Genomic DNA, 16350 nt, shown 5'->3' with positions numbered 1-16350 from the left:
TAACAGCTCCTTTATTAGTAAGCACCAAAGGAGCCCCATATTCCATAATCGTAGTGAGATACAGGAACGATATGTAATAGGGTTGCCAGGTCCACCCTATGGCCACCAGCAGGGAATGATGGGGAAGGGTTGCCAGATCTAGGTTGCAAAACTCTTGGAGATTTGGGGAAGGAGCCTAGGGAGGACAGGGACGTCAGTGGGGTACAATGTCACAGATGCCACTCTCCAAAGCATCCATTTTCTTCAGGGGAACTGATCTCTGTAGTCTGGAAATAAGCTGTAATTCTGAGAGATCCCCAGGTCTCCCATGGAGGCTGGCATCCCTGATATATAACAATACTACTGCAAAAAATATGAAACTAAGGCAAACAGAAAACAACAAATTATAATGGCTAAACTAGCGGTTAAATGCTTCTTGCCTGGGGGTGGTATCTTACTGACCCTCCTTTCAGCTGTATTCTCTTGAAAGTGATTTTCAGAACCTTCCTATTGATATTATACTGCTGCACTTCTTACTTTCCATTACATTCATTCTGGAGGTTACTTTCCTGACTTTTTTTCCTTGTGGAAGTATAAGGGGCACACCTTTCTCCTAATACTCTGCCACAAAAAGGGCTAGAGACTTTTTAAAAGTAAAAACTAGAAGTTCAGAGGAGCTAGTAGATAATGGCAGTCAAATCAAATCAAACTTTTATTGGTATAAATCTTTAAAACACTATATTCAGTTATTAAAATACAATCTTTGAACAGTAAGATACCAATAACCTAGTTAAAACCTCTGAGTCTTAAAGTGCTATATATTCAGTGATTAAAATCCAACCTTTGAACGATAGGATATCAATAAACTGGTTTAAACCTCTAACTCTTAAAGTGCTATGGAATCAGTTTGATAGAGTTTGACTCTGTGGAGGAGCTTGGTGCAGCGCTCCTAGAGAGGTTTCCAAGAATCTTGCAACCATCAATGTTGTGTGTGCGTTACTGTCTTTTAATAGGTAGCGCACTAGAGCCACATTTGTTTGGGCTGGGCTATCCTTAAGTAATGGTGACAGGAATTTTTCCCACGGGAGCACATAAAGATCGCAGTGTAGTAAAATGTGGGCTACTGATTCAGGTTGCCTCTTTGTGCAAACACAGAGCTTCTCTTTGTAAGGGATTTTGATGTATCTGCCTCTAGTCATTGCTGTTGGGAGTAAATTTAAGTGAGCCGGCATAGACTGGCGTCTTAACATTGGAGAGGTCAAATTTGAGAGGTAGTCTGGAAGCTTATCTCGAGCCGGATAAATGCCAAAAAGGAGTGGTGAACATGTTCTTGCTGCATTGGAGTATACAAACTGGCTTTCAATGTCTAGTATCCAGTAAATTGTTATGCAGTGCCAATTTTTAAAAAGGCTGAAAAATCTTTGTGGCAGGGGAATGCTAACTGTGGGTTTTCCCCCATGTTTTGTTGTTGTTGTTGTCGGATCTGGCCCGATGCTGCTTTGGTTTATACCCTGATTTCTGCACATATGTTTGTGCCTTTAGTTTTCACTTTGGCTATTTGTCTCCACGCCCCCTGCATTTTTTTCCATTTCTTTTGAGGCCACTTTTACCACAGTGTCTTTCTGGAAGCCAATTTTGAGCCAGCTTTTTCCTCCTGCATAATGTTTCTGTTGGTTTCTTTGTCCCAGTCACTCCCATCCACCTCCAGCCCACTGTTCAATGACTTGACTGTGGTGGTCAAGCCACTCCCTGTCCTCCCCCACCCCCGAACCTGAAGATGAGTGGTTTCTTTTTCTTGCTGTGCAGAGGAAGGCACTGGCAAACCACCTCTGTTAGTCTCTTGCCATGAAAACCCCAAAAGGGGTCGCCATGAGTCGGCTGCGACTTAAAGGCACTTTACACACACGCACAAAATATCAATATATTGCTGGAGCATTGTAACAATAGGCTTAGGAGGTTCTCTGAATTCCCAGCTTTTATTTTAAAATAAAGTAAGTCTCTAGCTGCTACCCTTGCAGAGATATGCCCTTTAACTTACATCTCAGTAACAGAAGAGACTAGTGACATACTTTTTAAAAAAACTGAAAGCCAGAAATTCAGAGAACCTCCTAAGATTATTGTTACAATTATCCAGTGATATATCGTTATTTTCACCAATGACACCACCAATAATGGCAGCACCCTTCCTTGAAAATCCTAGTTATTGAAGGCATGTGAGAACAAAAATAAACTGGCTCCACAACTGTGAAAATGCATGGGTGGGGCAGGCATGGGGAACAATGGTGCCCAAACCAATTCCAATACTTGTGGATTGACTTCCAAAAAAATCAGAAGCAAGTTGAGCATGTGGGAAAGCCCTGTGAGGGGCTGAGGCGAGGAAAGTGCAGGGAAAAGGAATATGTGCATTCTTTGTTGCTACTGGGAATGCTTCTACACTTGGAGGAGAAATAAAAGCTACATGGAGAATTGTTACTGTGTGAAAGCTTCTTTGGCTACATGACAATGTTACCAAGGGCAAATGAAACTAATGCAGAATAAGGGCTAATTTGCTAATAAATGTTTCATGTAAATGTTTCATGTAAAAGAAAGCGGTGAAGAGAAGATGGGGATGGGAAAGTCACAGGAAAACAATATGAATATGCATGTGCAATTGAAAACTCACACAATTGTTCAAGTTGCCAAACATTCAACCTGACATTTCTTGATCAAGGAATTTTATTATTATTAGAAAGTTGGACTGAACTTATATGGACTTACCTCTATATATACTCACCTATGTAAACATGTTTTTTTTCGTGATATTATAGGATATGAATGTATTCTCCAGTGAATGTACGGTATGTTGAATATATGGAAGAATTGTATTTTGACTTTGATTATAGAATTGGCTTGTTTATATATTTTGTTTTCTGTGTGATTTGGGTTTAAACATTCAACAATGGTCGTTACAACATGTGGGCAGCTTCTGAACTGAACCATCTCTGATCAGAACCTCAAAATTATCTCTTAAAAACCTACAGATTAAATTGAGATGGTATGGAGAAGAGTGTGCAATGATCAAGAGGGGCATGCATTATTAGAAAGGAATTTCAGATTGGAAGGAGGCCTTATACAAATAAAGAAGATAATGAAGCAGTAAAGAAATTTTAAACAACTTATGACAAAGAGAAAAACCCAACAGTTAAAACAGCTGTGGAGTGAATTAGAGTTGGCAACAATAGAATTTCAATAGAAATGTTGCTCAGTTTGGAATTTGGTATGCAAAGGGAAAAAGAAATTGTTGTCCAGATTATGACAGATGGGTGGGAAGGACTCTTTGAACTTGTATTTTATTTTAGAGCAGGAATTGTTGGGTCAATTACACTGTCACTAGATTCCCTGAACTGAATGCAATGGATTTATGGCCATTTATGGCCATCAACTTCTATCAAAGGTAAAAAGATTAATTCAGGTTTTTATGAAAATGAAGCTCCCAGGTAATATATCATTCCTCCTGAAATATTTTTGAAGGTTGGTTCTTGTAGGTTATCTGGGCTGTGTGATCGTGGTCTTGGTATTTTCTTTCCTGACGTTTCGCCAGCAGCTGTGGCAGGCATCTTCAGAGGAGTAACACTGAAGGACAGTGTCTCTCAGTGTCAAGAGTGTAGGAAGAGTAATATATAGTCAGAAAGGGGTTGGGTTTGAGCTGAGTCATTGTCCTGCAAAAAGTATCAAAGGTAATGTGCTAATCTTTTGATACTTTTTGCAGGACAATGACTCAGCTCAAACCCAAACCCTTTCTGACTATATATTACTCTTCCTACACACTTGACACTGAGAGACACTGTCCTTCAGTGTTACTCCTCTGAAGATGCCTGCCACAGCTGCTGGCGAAATGTCAGGAAAGAAAATACCAAGACCACAGTCACACAGCCCGGATAACCTACAAGAACCAATGAACTCTGACCGTGAAAGCCTTCAAAACTATTTTTGAAGGTATTTGTGATTTTTTTAAAAAAATGTTCTTCACTGCTGTGCACCCATACTGGCAAAATGCTTTACGTATGTAAATCCCCAGAAGATGGAAAAACAATATTATTGAACATATCTTTAAAAGGTGGGAGGGGAGAATGATGATCCCATTAATTACCATCTGATAATGTGCTAGATGTGCCATCAGACTTTATGTATGCTTTAATCTGTCCTGGTTGGCAGACTTCCATTCAGGCAGATTTCAATGATGTACAGTGCAATCCTATACAGTCATTCCAGCCAAAACATACGAAAATCTGTGGGTTTAAACTGAAGGAATGCACTGTTAATTTTTGTGGAGCAAGGAGGCTTTAGAGCAGAGCATAATATGTTAAAGCTATGCATTAAACTACTTGAGAAGTAAATACATAAAAGACAGCTTTATGTGGCTGTCAGATCTCACTGCATCATTCTCTGGGCACAATTGAGATGAATTATTGGTCATACCATGGAAAATTGAAGGTTATTTCTTTTAATCAGAACCCTCTATTGGAATAGATCTATGAGGCAGGATAGAAATAGAGGACAAGCTCTGAGGTAATATCTACTATTGGGGAATTGAGAGAGAGAAATTATTAGCTCTCTTTAATTCTTTTATTATCTAAGTAACCTGGTTGAGGAAGTAGAAGTAGTAGTTTACTTCTCTGTGTCAGGTGCATCACACAAAGGGTCTGTTTAGTTGTATGCTGAAGATTGGTCCTCTTGTCACCTGTGCAAATTATACTCTTTTTTGAGAGCTGTGTTGGATTCAAAGAACTGTGAACAGAAGCTCCACTTGCAGAATGGCTCATTCACCCCTCCCTCTTTTTTCTGCATCTCCATGCCCCCCTTGGTCACAGCAGGGGTTGCAGGTCAAGTGGAATATCCATAGAAACCATGGACCTTGCCTTTTGCAAACTGAAAGTGTCTTCTGTTCATGCAGGTGCCTCTTGGGGTTCAACTGCAACAAGGCATTTGTTATAGGAAATGGCTAAATAGCTTTACCAAGCTGACATGAATGTATTTCGTGCCTTAAATAGACACTCCATGGCCCTCAAATTGAACAAGCACGCGCCCTTAAACCTTTTGGGTATTTGATTTCCAAAAAGACATCTGAAACTGTCACTTTGGTCATTTAAGGTAATGGACCTTAAACCACTTGAATAGCTTTGTGAAAATTTTATTATATGCAGGCAGAATGACAAAATCTTCAAAATAAAAAAATAGTTATAGTTGCACGTGTTAATTTAAATACATTTGAAACACTCATTACTTAACATTAACAAGGAGCTGAATCAGCTGTAGCTGGATAGCAACAAATACACTCATGTGAATTTTGTGCAGAGTACTCTTCTTGCGAAGGCACTCAAAATAACTGGCTAAAATGCTGATGCACTTCATTGTATACTATATTCATCTAGCATTTAACTTCTTTCCTCCGTATTCATTTTTATATTGTATATGCGAGTGACTATGTTAACCTAGATGAAAAAATTTGGATAAAGACTATCTATATACTGGTACATGAAAAAATTGTGACTTTTATCCTACCACTCCTTTTTTAGCAAAGGTTAAAGTCTCCCATCTTAAGGAGCCATACTCATGCAGCATGGTTTCTGCTGTATGGTGACATACTTATAAGAACATGCAAGATGGAGGTTCCACAGCTGTAAAGGAACTGAGAAATCTAGCTATTTGAACATAATATCATCTTAAAGATCATTATATAAGTAGTTTGCAAATGCGATTGGTTGTACCTAAAGACTGTTTGGACCTACTGCTGAATGGACCAGATACCCTTGATTTCTTCCAGTTTACTTCAAGGAATTTTACTCAAGTTTACTTCAAGGAATTTTACTCAAAGTTCCTTTTTTCTTTCTCCATTTGTCTTCTTTATTTTGTCATTACTTCATCTTCCTTATGCTATAGCTTCTTTAAAATGTGCTAAGGATGCTGCTGTGCTAGGTCATCTTGATCTCAGCTGCATATTTATTCAACAAGCATACATTATGGTTTTAACCATTTTCCCATTTCTCACATTTTTCAAAATATATGAATGTGAGAAGGATGAGGGCGTGTGTGTATATGCCAATGGCAGAAGTAGCATTTTTGCTAAAGTTATGTTACAAATAGACAGATTATTCATAAGAGAAATATCGGTGCCTATTCAGAGTTCTACCAAATAACATTTAAAACACTACTGTGTTTATATTTCATATAAAAATGTCACCCAATTCTATCTTTGCATTTTTATTTGGAGTATGGCTAAAACTTTGAAGAATAAAAGAAGCAAAGACCGTACCAACACTGACAGCTGAACAATTTTTTTACTGGTGCTTTAAAATCATTTCAACAGTGGAATTATAACTATCATGCAGAGCAGAGCCACCGATGAATCAGGTTCTCTTCCGAGGGAGACTGGTGCAATCCTAAACATAGTTATAATTTTGGTGTATAACTGTGCTTAAGATTGCACTCTTAGGGCTCAACTACATGACAGTGCCTGTATGTTTTCCCTGTGGGACACACAGTGGCTTTCTGGGGCCATTTCAAGTTAGAAAAATGGAAAGCGATTCTTTAAACTCTCTTCCCCTGCTCCAAATCTAGATCCCCATTCACATGATTTTTCGGGGAGGGGGTGCTCTGTTCACAGAACTCCGTGCATTCTGCACAGTTATACCATTACAAGCCTTTTCATGTGTTATTTTGGCAAAGAATGAATGTGTCTGTGGGGGGGAGAGCAATGGGATCCCAGTAGCAGTCTGCCTCTATCCTTGACTTAGATCCCACAAAGATTTCCACAGACACAAGGAAGGGTGAATTTAACCAATTCCTCCTCCTGCGAGAGACCCCTGATTCCCTCCCAAGCTATTCCTGGGGGTCCCCCACCCCCCAAGAGCAGCATTTTGGGGGTTGCTGTGGGAGAAAGAAATCAGCAGAAATAACTCTCTTCTTTGTGCCTGTGGAAGTTTATATGGGATCCAACCCACTGGAATGAGTGTATAGAACATGTGTGCAAACAGCTCTCTCTATGTGATTGAGAACTAGGGTAGATTCAGTGTTCTTGAATGCATGAAGAGAGCTGTACTCATATATACATGTACATGCATAGGCTCTTTACTCTTGTTTGAGTAAAAATGCACAGGTTGGGGACAGAGTTAGCCACCATGACGCTACTCCTCCCCATCCCCAGTGTTTGGAGAACATCTGGTAAATATCATCACCAGTGAAAACCTTTTGTTATTGATGATGCCTGAACAGAGTACATGTGGCTAAAGGGATTGTGGACATGCTTACTGGTGTAGATGTGAAATTGTAAGTAGTGTATCTGAAATAAATCTAAAACAAGTATTTGAATTTGTATAGCACCACAACAAATCTGAAGGATGTGAGTTTTATTTTTTATTTCAGTGCACTGAATTTGAAGCAGACTTCAAATTTTGAGGCACTCCTAGGAGTTAATTTGCCATATATAATATTATATAAATGTATTAAACATATTTGTGTATGAAATTGTATTTTCTCATCCATTCAGGGGAGCTACATCTATTGTGTACAGATGCAGGCAGAAGGGAACACAGAAACCCTATGCTGTCAAAATCTTGAAGAAAACTGTAAGTATCATTTTCCTACCTTTAGCTAGAGTTATGTTGTACAGGATTAATTATAAAATACAGATTTATTCATTTTGCTTACTCCACAGTTCCATAGATTCTTCTGCTTCCCTTGGTTGAAACAATGGATAAATGGAGCGAATCTGTTCCCGGAGGCTTGCTATGCAGCCATTCATCTTTTGTACGAGTAGTGTTCTATCTGTGTTCTTGTGTATGTTGTAAAATGACCATAGTACAGTGGTTCTCAACCTAGGGGTCGGGACCCCCAAGGGGGTCGCAAAGTGTTTTCTGGGGGGTCGCCGCCACTGTCCTGGGATAGCTCCTATCCCAGGCTGTCCAGGACTAACCCAGACGCCCTGTAACCCTGATCTGTCCGCGAGGGCAGGGAAGACCCCAAGCAGAGAGGCGAGGAACTGGCCGACCGACAGCCGGAAGGAGCCAGGCTGCAGAGACGCGGCGGTGCGCCGTCGCACACCAGCTATAGCCCTGCCGCCCAGCTGAGAGGCGGGCGGGCCAGCCCTGGGCGCGGTCGCACCTGCGCCGGGAGGATGACGCGGCAGGATGTGTGGGAGGCCGAGGAAGCTTCCCTGGCTCGGCCAGTTCAGGTCTCGGAGGAGAAGAGGGCGGTCCCCCTTGAGGCCGCTACAGCCACGTTGTTTTTACTTTTAGCCACGCTTGGGTGGGGTGGGAGCTTCAGCCTGGAATCCAAGTGTGCATGTCTGTAGTGTTGCTTCGCTTTTCTGCCCTGAGTCATCAGTTCCGCTCTGTCCTGAGTCATCAGTTCCGCTCTGCGCTGAGTCATCAGTTCCGCTCTGGCAAGGCCAAGGGGGAGAGAGTCGAGGTGCATGCGCAGTTCAGGATTTCCCCCTCGAGCACGCAGGTTCGGTGAGGTGCAGAAGGAGCGGTGACTGGCGGAGGGGAGAAAAAGGCACGAAAAGTCTGAACGGGATAAGCGGACCTCAGCTCTTTTCTGGCCCTTCGCTCTCGTGAGGTGATTAAACAGAGCTCCACTTTGAGGGATAACTGCAGTTCTGTGCACAAGCAGAGTCCCAGTCACAAGAGAGGGGGTTTCCTCGCGAGAGCCCCGGCCTGCTTGGAAGAATTTTTGGGGAGAGAGGGGAGGACAAGGAACGCAGTGCATGGTCAGAGGCACTATTTCCTCCGTGCCAGGAAAGGTTGCCTCGCCACACAGTCACAGCCGCTATGCAACAGGTGGTAGTACCGTTTGCTTGTTTGTTTTAAACTTTAACATTTAAAGTAATTATATATATGGATACCCTGGACTGCCAAAAAAAAACAAATGTGTTTTCTTTATCCTATTGAAAATGTCATTTATGCAAATTTATGCAAATGTATGCAAATGTGACGAGGGTCGCAGGTTACTTGGCAATTATAAAGGGGGGTCGCGACTCGGGAAAAAAGGTTGAGAACCACTGCCATAGGAGAACATGAGTAGGACCTATAGTTTGATGACAGGATAAGGTCCTGCTGAGAAAAAAGAACCATGAGTCGAGAAAGAGATGTTCTGCAACTTGATCCCTATATCACAAAGGTTTTCTGGCTTGAGGGATGGCAGGATCTGTTATACAGAAACTGGAGCTACTGTTCAGGAATGAATGCAAGGTAGTGGAAGGATCTTCACCAAGATCATGTATAACAGGTCTGTTTAAGCACAAGAAGGGTATAATGCTATAGCCCTTGTAACTGTAAAACTGCAGTCTTTTCATAAGTCCCATGCCAGGATACTGCCAATGGCTTTGGGCAAAGGCACTATTTCTGCCTTTGGGACGAGATACTACAATCCCAGGATTTCAAAAGGCTAGAGTTTTATAATTTATTTATTTAGCTATTTATATCCTACTTTCCTCCCCAATGTGGACCCAAAGCAGCTTATAACATTCTCTTCTCTCATTCATTTTACTCTCACAACAATCTTGTGAGGTAGGTTAGAGAAAGTGACTGGCCCAAGGTCCTCCAGCAAGCTTCCATAGCAGAATGGTGAAATTTAAACCTGGATTTTTTAGAGAACATCTATGTTATTAATTAATCTTATTAATGAATTTTATTAATTCATCAGCATCTTTGGCTCTAGTATATTGGTGATTGCAATAAAAAAACCTGACCAGGCATTGCAAAAGACAAAAGAGACCCCCTCACCTCTGCAGGAGTTTATCGTATACCTTGCAGTTGTGGACAAGTTTACATCGGGACCACAAAACGCAGCATACAAACAAGGATAAAAGAACATGAAAGATACTGCAGACTTGGCCAACCTGAGAAATCAGCAGTGGCTGAACATGGACTGACCCAAACAGGACACAGGGTCTTATTCCAAAACACTGAAAAACTGGACAATTCTACCAACTATTTTGTCAGATTGCACAGAGAAGCCATTGAAATTCATAAACATCAGCACAACTTTAACAGAAAAGAAGAGAGTTTAAGAATGAATAAGGCTTGGCTTCCTGTCCTGAAAACCTCCAGACTAACAAAGACTACAGTCCACAATAGCCATGCGGATTAGCCTTGGATTCCACATGTTAACAGATCACTTCAGGATACAATGGTTCCACATTAACATACCACACCCTCATTAGCACATTATCTTGATTCTTACAGGACAATGATTTGCACATTACCTTTAATACTTTGCAGGACAATGACTCAGCTCAAACCCAACCCCCTTCTGACTATATATTACTCTTCCTACACACTTGACACTGAGAGACACTGTCCTTCAGTGTTACTCCTCTGAAGATGCCTGCCACAGCTGCTGGCGAAACGTCAGGAAAGAAAATACGAAGACCACGGTTACACAGCCCGGATAACTGCAAGAACCAATGAACTCTGACCGTGAAAGCCTTCGACAGTATTTTAATTTCCTAACTTGCCACTAACAGCCCATTCCTCACCTTTTAGTGGCTGGGGACAGTGTAGCCAAGGCACTGCCACGGCGCCTCCAAACCCATTTGTCAGCCGCCAAAAGGTTTTAAAAAGGCCTTTCAGCGGCTTTTTAAATTTTAAATGGGGCATTTTGCCCCCATTGAGAAGAGCGAGGCTGTGCCTGCAAAAAAGCAAGTTGCAGCAACACCATTCTCCCTGCTGGCGTGCTGGGCTGAAAGGGAACAAAGGGCCTACTGGCAGCTCTGCCCCCCGCATGCCCCAGGAACGCCCCCCGGGATGCTGGCATGGGCCTTTGTGTCAGTGGGATTCCAGTGGGAGGCCCAGCTGGCATCACTAGGTGGTGCTGCTGCGGCAGCGCCGGGAGGATGGCATCCAAGCCTCCCTGCCGGCGTCTGACCCATCCTGGACAGTGTAAGTAATGCCAGTGCAGGGGGCCCGAACGCCCCTTCCCGGCCTCCAAAGGACTTTCGTCCTTGGAGGTCAGGAATGGGCTATTAGGCTAATAATGTTGACACAGAACACAGATTTCTCACCCCCACTCAGCTCTCTTCCCTCACACACACACCCCAACTCTCTCTCCCACAAAGCTGCTCTGAACCAATCAGTCAACTGCGTCCCCTGAAGCACAGCTACCATCCAGTCATAACACACTTCATTCACCCATCCAGCCCCCATCTTTCTTACTCTACAGGTCTGCATTTTAAATGGCATCAACATACATACGAAACTCCACATTAAAACCTAGAAATAAAACACACCCAAAATACTTACCAACTGAAAATATCACAAGTTGATTGAAAGCTGCTGAGACACATTATAAGTTGGAAGCATGATTGGGTTTTTCATGTCTTTTAGATGTGGGAAAATTCTCTTTCAAATTCTATTGCTTGTTCCAACAACAAAAATTGTTAATTACTACAAATTATTATAATAATTCATGTGGCTTTTCTTCTGATAAGAAACTTACATGTATCTAGACAGCTAGAGAAAATTCTTAGAAAGGGTTCATCTGAGGAATGAGTTTGAATGACCAATCTCATTTGATAGATGCTGTGGAAGTACTTCAAATCCAAATTTTGGTGTTAAGGCTAGCCAATGTAGCCAATGTAGCCATAAACCACTTCTGCTTATGTGTAGGATTGTTAATTTCCACTACAAATCAGTTAATGGAAGGCACTAATATACCTTGTTTATACACAATATATTGAAAATTGTGTATTATGAGTTAGATTCAAGCCCAGTAGCACCTTAAAGAACCAACAAGATTTTTGGGGTATAAGTTTTCAAAAGTGAAAGCTCCTTTTGTCAAATATGTATTATGGCAAGTTTTCTGGGTGCTGAGCATTTTATGGTATTTTTAAAATAGCAGGATTAAAAATTCACAAGAAGTATAGTCAGGAGATTCCTCCAGAGTTGGTGATTGTATAAGTGCCTGAAAACACCTGAAAACAGCTGCTGTTATCTCAGCCTCATATTTAGGTTTGACAACGAGTTCAGATAAGTAAGGGCATTTTCAGTGCAATAAATGGAGCGGTGTGTGTGTAAAAGAGTCTGAGAATTTAATACAAAAGAACAATGAATTCAAGTAGATGGGGGGCCAAGCCATCTGTCTTTATTTTTGTCCTTAATTTAAGGTGTATCCAGGCAGCAGGCACCATTTGCGATCTATTTGTGTGTGTACATGGTAACATATATCTCAGTAGAGAAAAATAAGAGTCACAAAAGATGTAAGCACTCAAAAATAACTGACAAATCTTGAAGTACTTGAGGAGAAGGGAATAAGTTCAATTTGGGTATCACATTAATTGTCAAGAGAAAGACAATGGACTGTGTGTCCTAACCACCATTCTGCTGACAGAAGAGGGAGAAAGGGGTGTTTTCACCTGATTACCTTTCCCATTGCAATCTCCCAACCCCTGTGGCTTTTTCTCCTGTGAATGTACTCTTCCCTGGGTGGTGCCTCTTCACAGGTCACAGGAAGCTGCTTAGGATGGAGAGGTGGGGAGAGATTTGCTTTCACTAGTGGAGTAGCCATAGAATACAACTAATTGACATTACTATTGACAAAGTAGGCCTTTTCAGGTGTCACGTTTGACCACATAGATGGGGAGAACATGCTGCACATGTAGTCACGCATGGGAGAGCAAAGTGCATATTTTCCAGCTTCAGATCACAGAAACCAGAACTGAGATTGCATTCCCCCTGTCAGACAAAATGCATATTGGCAGGACACATGTAGTCAAACATAATGACTGAAAAGGGCAAATGCTATTGAAAATTAAACAATGCTTTGAATTATTAGAAAAAGGTTAACAAATAATCATGAAAATATCATATAGGTGTCCTATCTGTCTGTCTAAGATAATGTGTGTAGGTCTAACCACTTCATCTTAAAAAAACAACAGAATTTCTTGACATGGGAAAAGGCAGGTTAGGTTATGAAAAGTTTTATGGGAAAAAGTCTAAACAAATTAAGGCTGCTCATGTTGGAGAATGGTGATTATTAGTTCTTCTAGAATAGTTTCTTGAATGACCAATTATTGTTCAGCATATTCAATATCAGCCAGGCGCATGCTTTAAAGAAATGTATGGTGCTCTTTTTCATCTATTCAATTTAGGAGGAGCAAGGAGAATGGCATGATTCAGACTACAATTCAGATCTGCTTGGGATTACCCTGTTGGTTAGATTTGGGGACTGAACTGGTCTGGATAAATGAGTTGCTGTTTTCTGAATTGTACTGTATAGCCCGAATTCTCCAGTTTCTTAGTCTGTATGCTTTGTGTGATGTCCCTCATAATAAAAAGGAACATGGAGCTAATTAGACACTCCAAAAATGGGAGGGTATCAATAGAAGCTGTTTGTTTCTCTAAAGATGAAAAGTACTGGAATATACATGAATATGTTGCTGTTTTGAAGAGAGAGTGGGCATGGGATGCATCCATAATAGGTTGTTAAACCACTAATACAATTTAGAGTTCCATGTTTTGAGAATTCATAGCTCAGATTTTGATACTAAACTGGTTCATGTGTTTGGAAGATCTTTCACACATTGAATTTCCCCTGGTGAGGAGCTAGAGAATATATTGCACTTTAGTAGCGTAGCACACTACAATAAATCAGCTCTGCTCTTTTTTACTGACTGTTGATTTTCTGTTCCATGTTACCTGAGTGTGATCTTCTGCAGTGCTACAGTGAACTCAAATATTCCTTAGTATCTGGTTTTTAGTAAGGTGCACAAAGAGTTGTGTTCACTTATGTTAAACTGCATATTTGCTGCCATTGTCACCTTCACTACTACTGCTCTAGTGACATTTTTTCCCTTTAAATTATTGCAACCTTTTAGTCCTTGTTTAATACCAGGGATGAATGGGATGATATTGTATCCCTACTGGGAATGAGGATTTCAGGCCTACATTAGTCATGTGGTTCTTGTCCACAGTCTTGTGATTGTACTTTTTGTGAACATTTTCTGTATCTTTCAAAATGTCCCTCAGCAAATCGCTGAAAAAGGAACACTTCAGTGCCGCTGAACATATTTTGCAACCTCACCCCTTTTGGTATTGAACCAATTTTTAAATTTATTTATTTATTTACGGTATTTATAATCTGCCTTTCTTACTGGGACTCAAGGCAAATTACACAGTGTAAATCAATATAATCAACAGGATGGGATGTTCAATAAACAGTCAGATTATCAGTTCATTGTCAGAGCTCTAAATTTCTGTTTGGAATAACCTGAATGAAGGTATATCTGCCTTTATCCCACCCATCCTCCCAGGAGCTTAAGGCAGTGCGCACCATTCTCACCCCTTCTGGTTTTAACTGGTGATTTCTGATGCCTGCAGTGCTGAGATTCCATTTTCCCAATTAACACATTCTTTGAACAGGATTTTTAACAGACCATCTTAACGCTGGCAGGATCTAGAGATGCGCACAGCTTGTTCACAGCACCAGTAACACAGAACAGTCTTAAATAGTTTGTTAATGTGACTGATATTCAGAGAATTGTCTTCTTTGGGGCCCCAGATCCCTTTATACAAAGATAGATATTTTTTTTTAGCATACACCCCTCCCCCTAATACCAAAGTCTGTTCAAAAAAGTTAGTGACTGCCCTGATTAATCTGTAAAAGTGTACCAGATAATTTCACTTGTGAAGGAATGGACTTGCAAGCCCTTCCCTGTTCCTTCTGGACTCTTGGAAGGTTGGACGAGCACCATGGCTACTCCAAGTCTCTGCTTGGTGCTGTCCCTTCCCTTCATTCCCCAAGTGTGCCAGTTACAAACTGGGTAACCACCAACTACCACTAATGACTCTTAGGAGTATCTCCTGCCAGATGGAGTTATACGCCTAACACTATGTACCTGTGTTGTTGTCCAGAAACCTTGCCTAGTTGCTGCACCTTCTGCTTTCCTCCTACAATCAAGTGCAGGAGTGATCTATTGCAACTTCAGGGTGGGGAACCTTTTTCCTGCCAAGGGCCATTCGCACAATTATAACATCTTTCAGGGGCCATACCAGGTGTAGATCTCCTGTGGGGGGAGGAGAGGCTAGGGTTGCCAGGTCTCCAGCCACCACCAGGAGGTTGGCAACCCCAGGGGAGGCCACCCAGAGAAGGCCTGCAGGGCGCCCCCACTCCCCACTCCCAGGTGGGAGGGCAGCCAGCGGTGGGCCCCAGAAAACGAGGCGCCAGGGGGGCGCAGCCCACAGCCGACTGGCAAGGGAGGAAGGAAAACAGAGAAAGAGGAAAAGGGAGGGAGGGAGAAAGAGAGAGAAAGGGAGAAAGAAATGGAGAGAGGGGAAGAAAGAAAGAAAAGGATGGAAGAAAAGAAAAAAAAGGACAGAGGAAGACAAAGAAAGAGACAGAAAAAGAGGGAGGAAGAGAAGGAGAGAAAGAGTGACAGAAAAAGAGGAAGAGAGAAAAGCCTCCCTCCCCCCCACACACACACCCATGCATGCCGGCCTGCGTGACCGGGCCCCAGCCACCCCACCTCCCCCCCCACACACACACACACACCCGGCGGTGCACGGAGCACCAAGCAACCGGGCCCCAGTCTCCGTGCACTCCCCCCCAGAGTCCATAAAAGCCCCCCCCCCAGCCCAATCGGCTCCCGCATGCATGCTCTGCCGCCGGGAGCCGCTGGCCTCTCCCCCCTCCCACTGCTCAACAGTCGACAGGCAGCGAGAGGGGCTTACAATGTGCCGCAGCGTTCCTGCACGCCGCAGCTGTAGGGGGCAGCCTTGGGGGAAGAGTCCCCTTCCCCTCTCGCCGACCAACAACCAACAGTCGGTGAGAGGAGGTCCAAAGGGTGCTATAAGGGCGCTGTAAGCCGTGGCCCCAGGAACACCCTTGGGGAGGGCCGCCCTGCGCCCCGCCTCCGCGGCAGGGTTCCGGAACTCCCGAGGGCCACAAAAAATGTCCTCGGGGGCCGCATACGGCCCCCGGGCCTGAGGTTCCCCACCCCAGTTTTAGAGCTATCGTACTCCAAGGATGGCAAGCGTTTCTATTGCCCCTCCCCATTAACATACTTCAGATTGCCAGACTGAATATGTGTGGTGAATTTCCAAAGATCAGTCTTAGAGAGCTCAAAATATTAAGAAGTTTAATAAAAGAATAAAATTGGTTCTTGTAGGTTATCCGGGCTGTGTAACCGTGGTCTTGGAATTTTCTTTCCTGACGTTTCGCCAGCAACTGTGGCAGGCATCTTCAGTGTTACTACTCTGAAGATGCCTGCCACAGTTGCTGGCGAAACGTCAGGAAAGAAAATTCCAAGACCACGGTTACACAGCCCGGATAACCTACAAGAACCAATGAACTCTGACCGTGAAAGCCTTCGACAATAAAAGAATAAAAGACAGCATA

General features: G+C 42.5%; 1 protein-coding gene across 2 annotated transcripts in view; it reads left to right on the top strand.

The window, feature by feature from the left end:
• Positions 1 to 16350, top strand: part of CAMK4 (calcium/calmodulin dependent protein kinase IV) — a 131571-nt gene that overhangs the window by 45727 nt on the left and 69494 nt on the right. For both annotated transcript variants that reach the window (XM_056848511.1, XM_056848509.1), the window contains exon 2: positions 7505 to 7583. In XM_056848511.1, coding sequence (XP_056704489.1) covers positions 7505 to 7583 — 79 coding nt within the window. The remainder of the gene's footprint in view (positions 1 to 7504; positions 7584 to 16350) is intronic.

This window comes from Euleptes europaea, chromosome 4, assembly GCF_029931775.1.
Source record: "Euleptes europaea isolate rEulEur1 chromosome 4, rEulEur1.hap1, whole genome shotgun sequence".
Taxonomy (NCBI): Eukaryota; Metazoa; Chordata; class Lepidosauria; order Squamata; family Sphaerodactylidae; genus Euleptes; species Euleptes europaea.
Note: the sequence above shows the minus strand (reverse complement) of the source record. Positions and strands in the feature narration are given on the sequence as shown.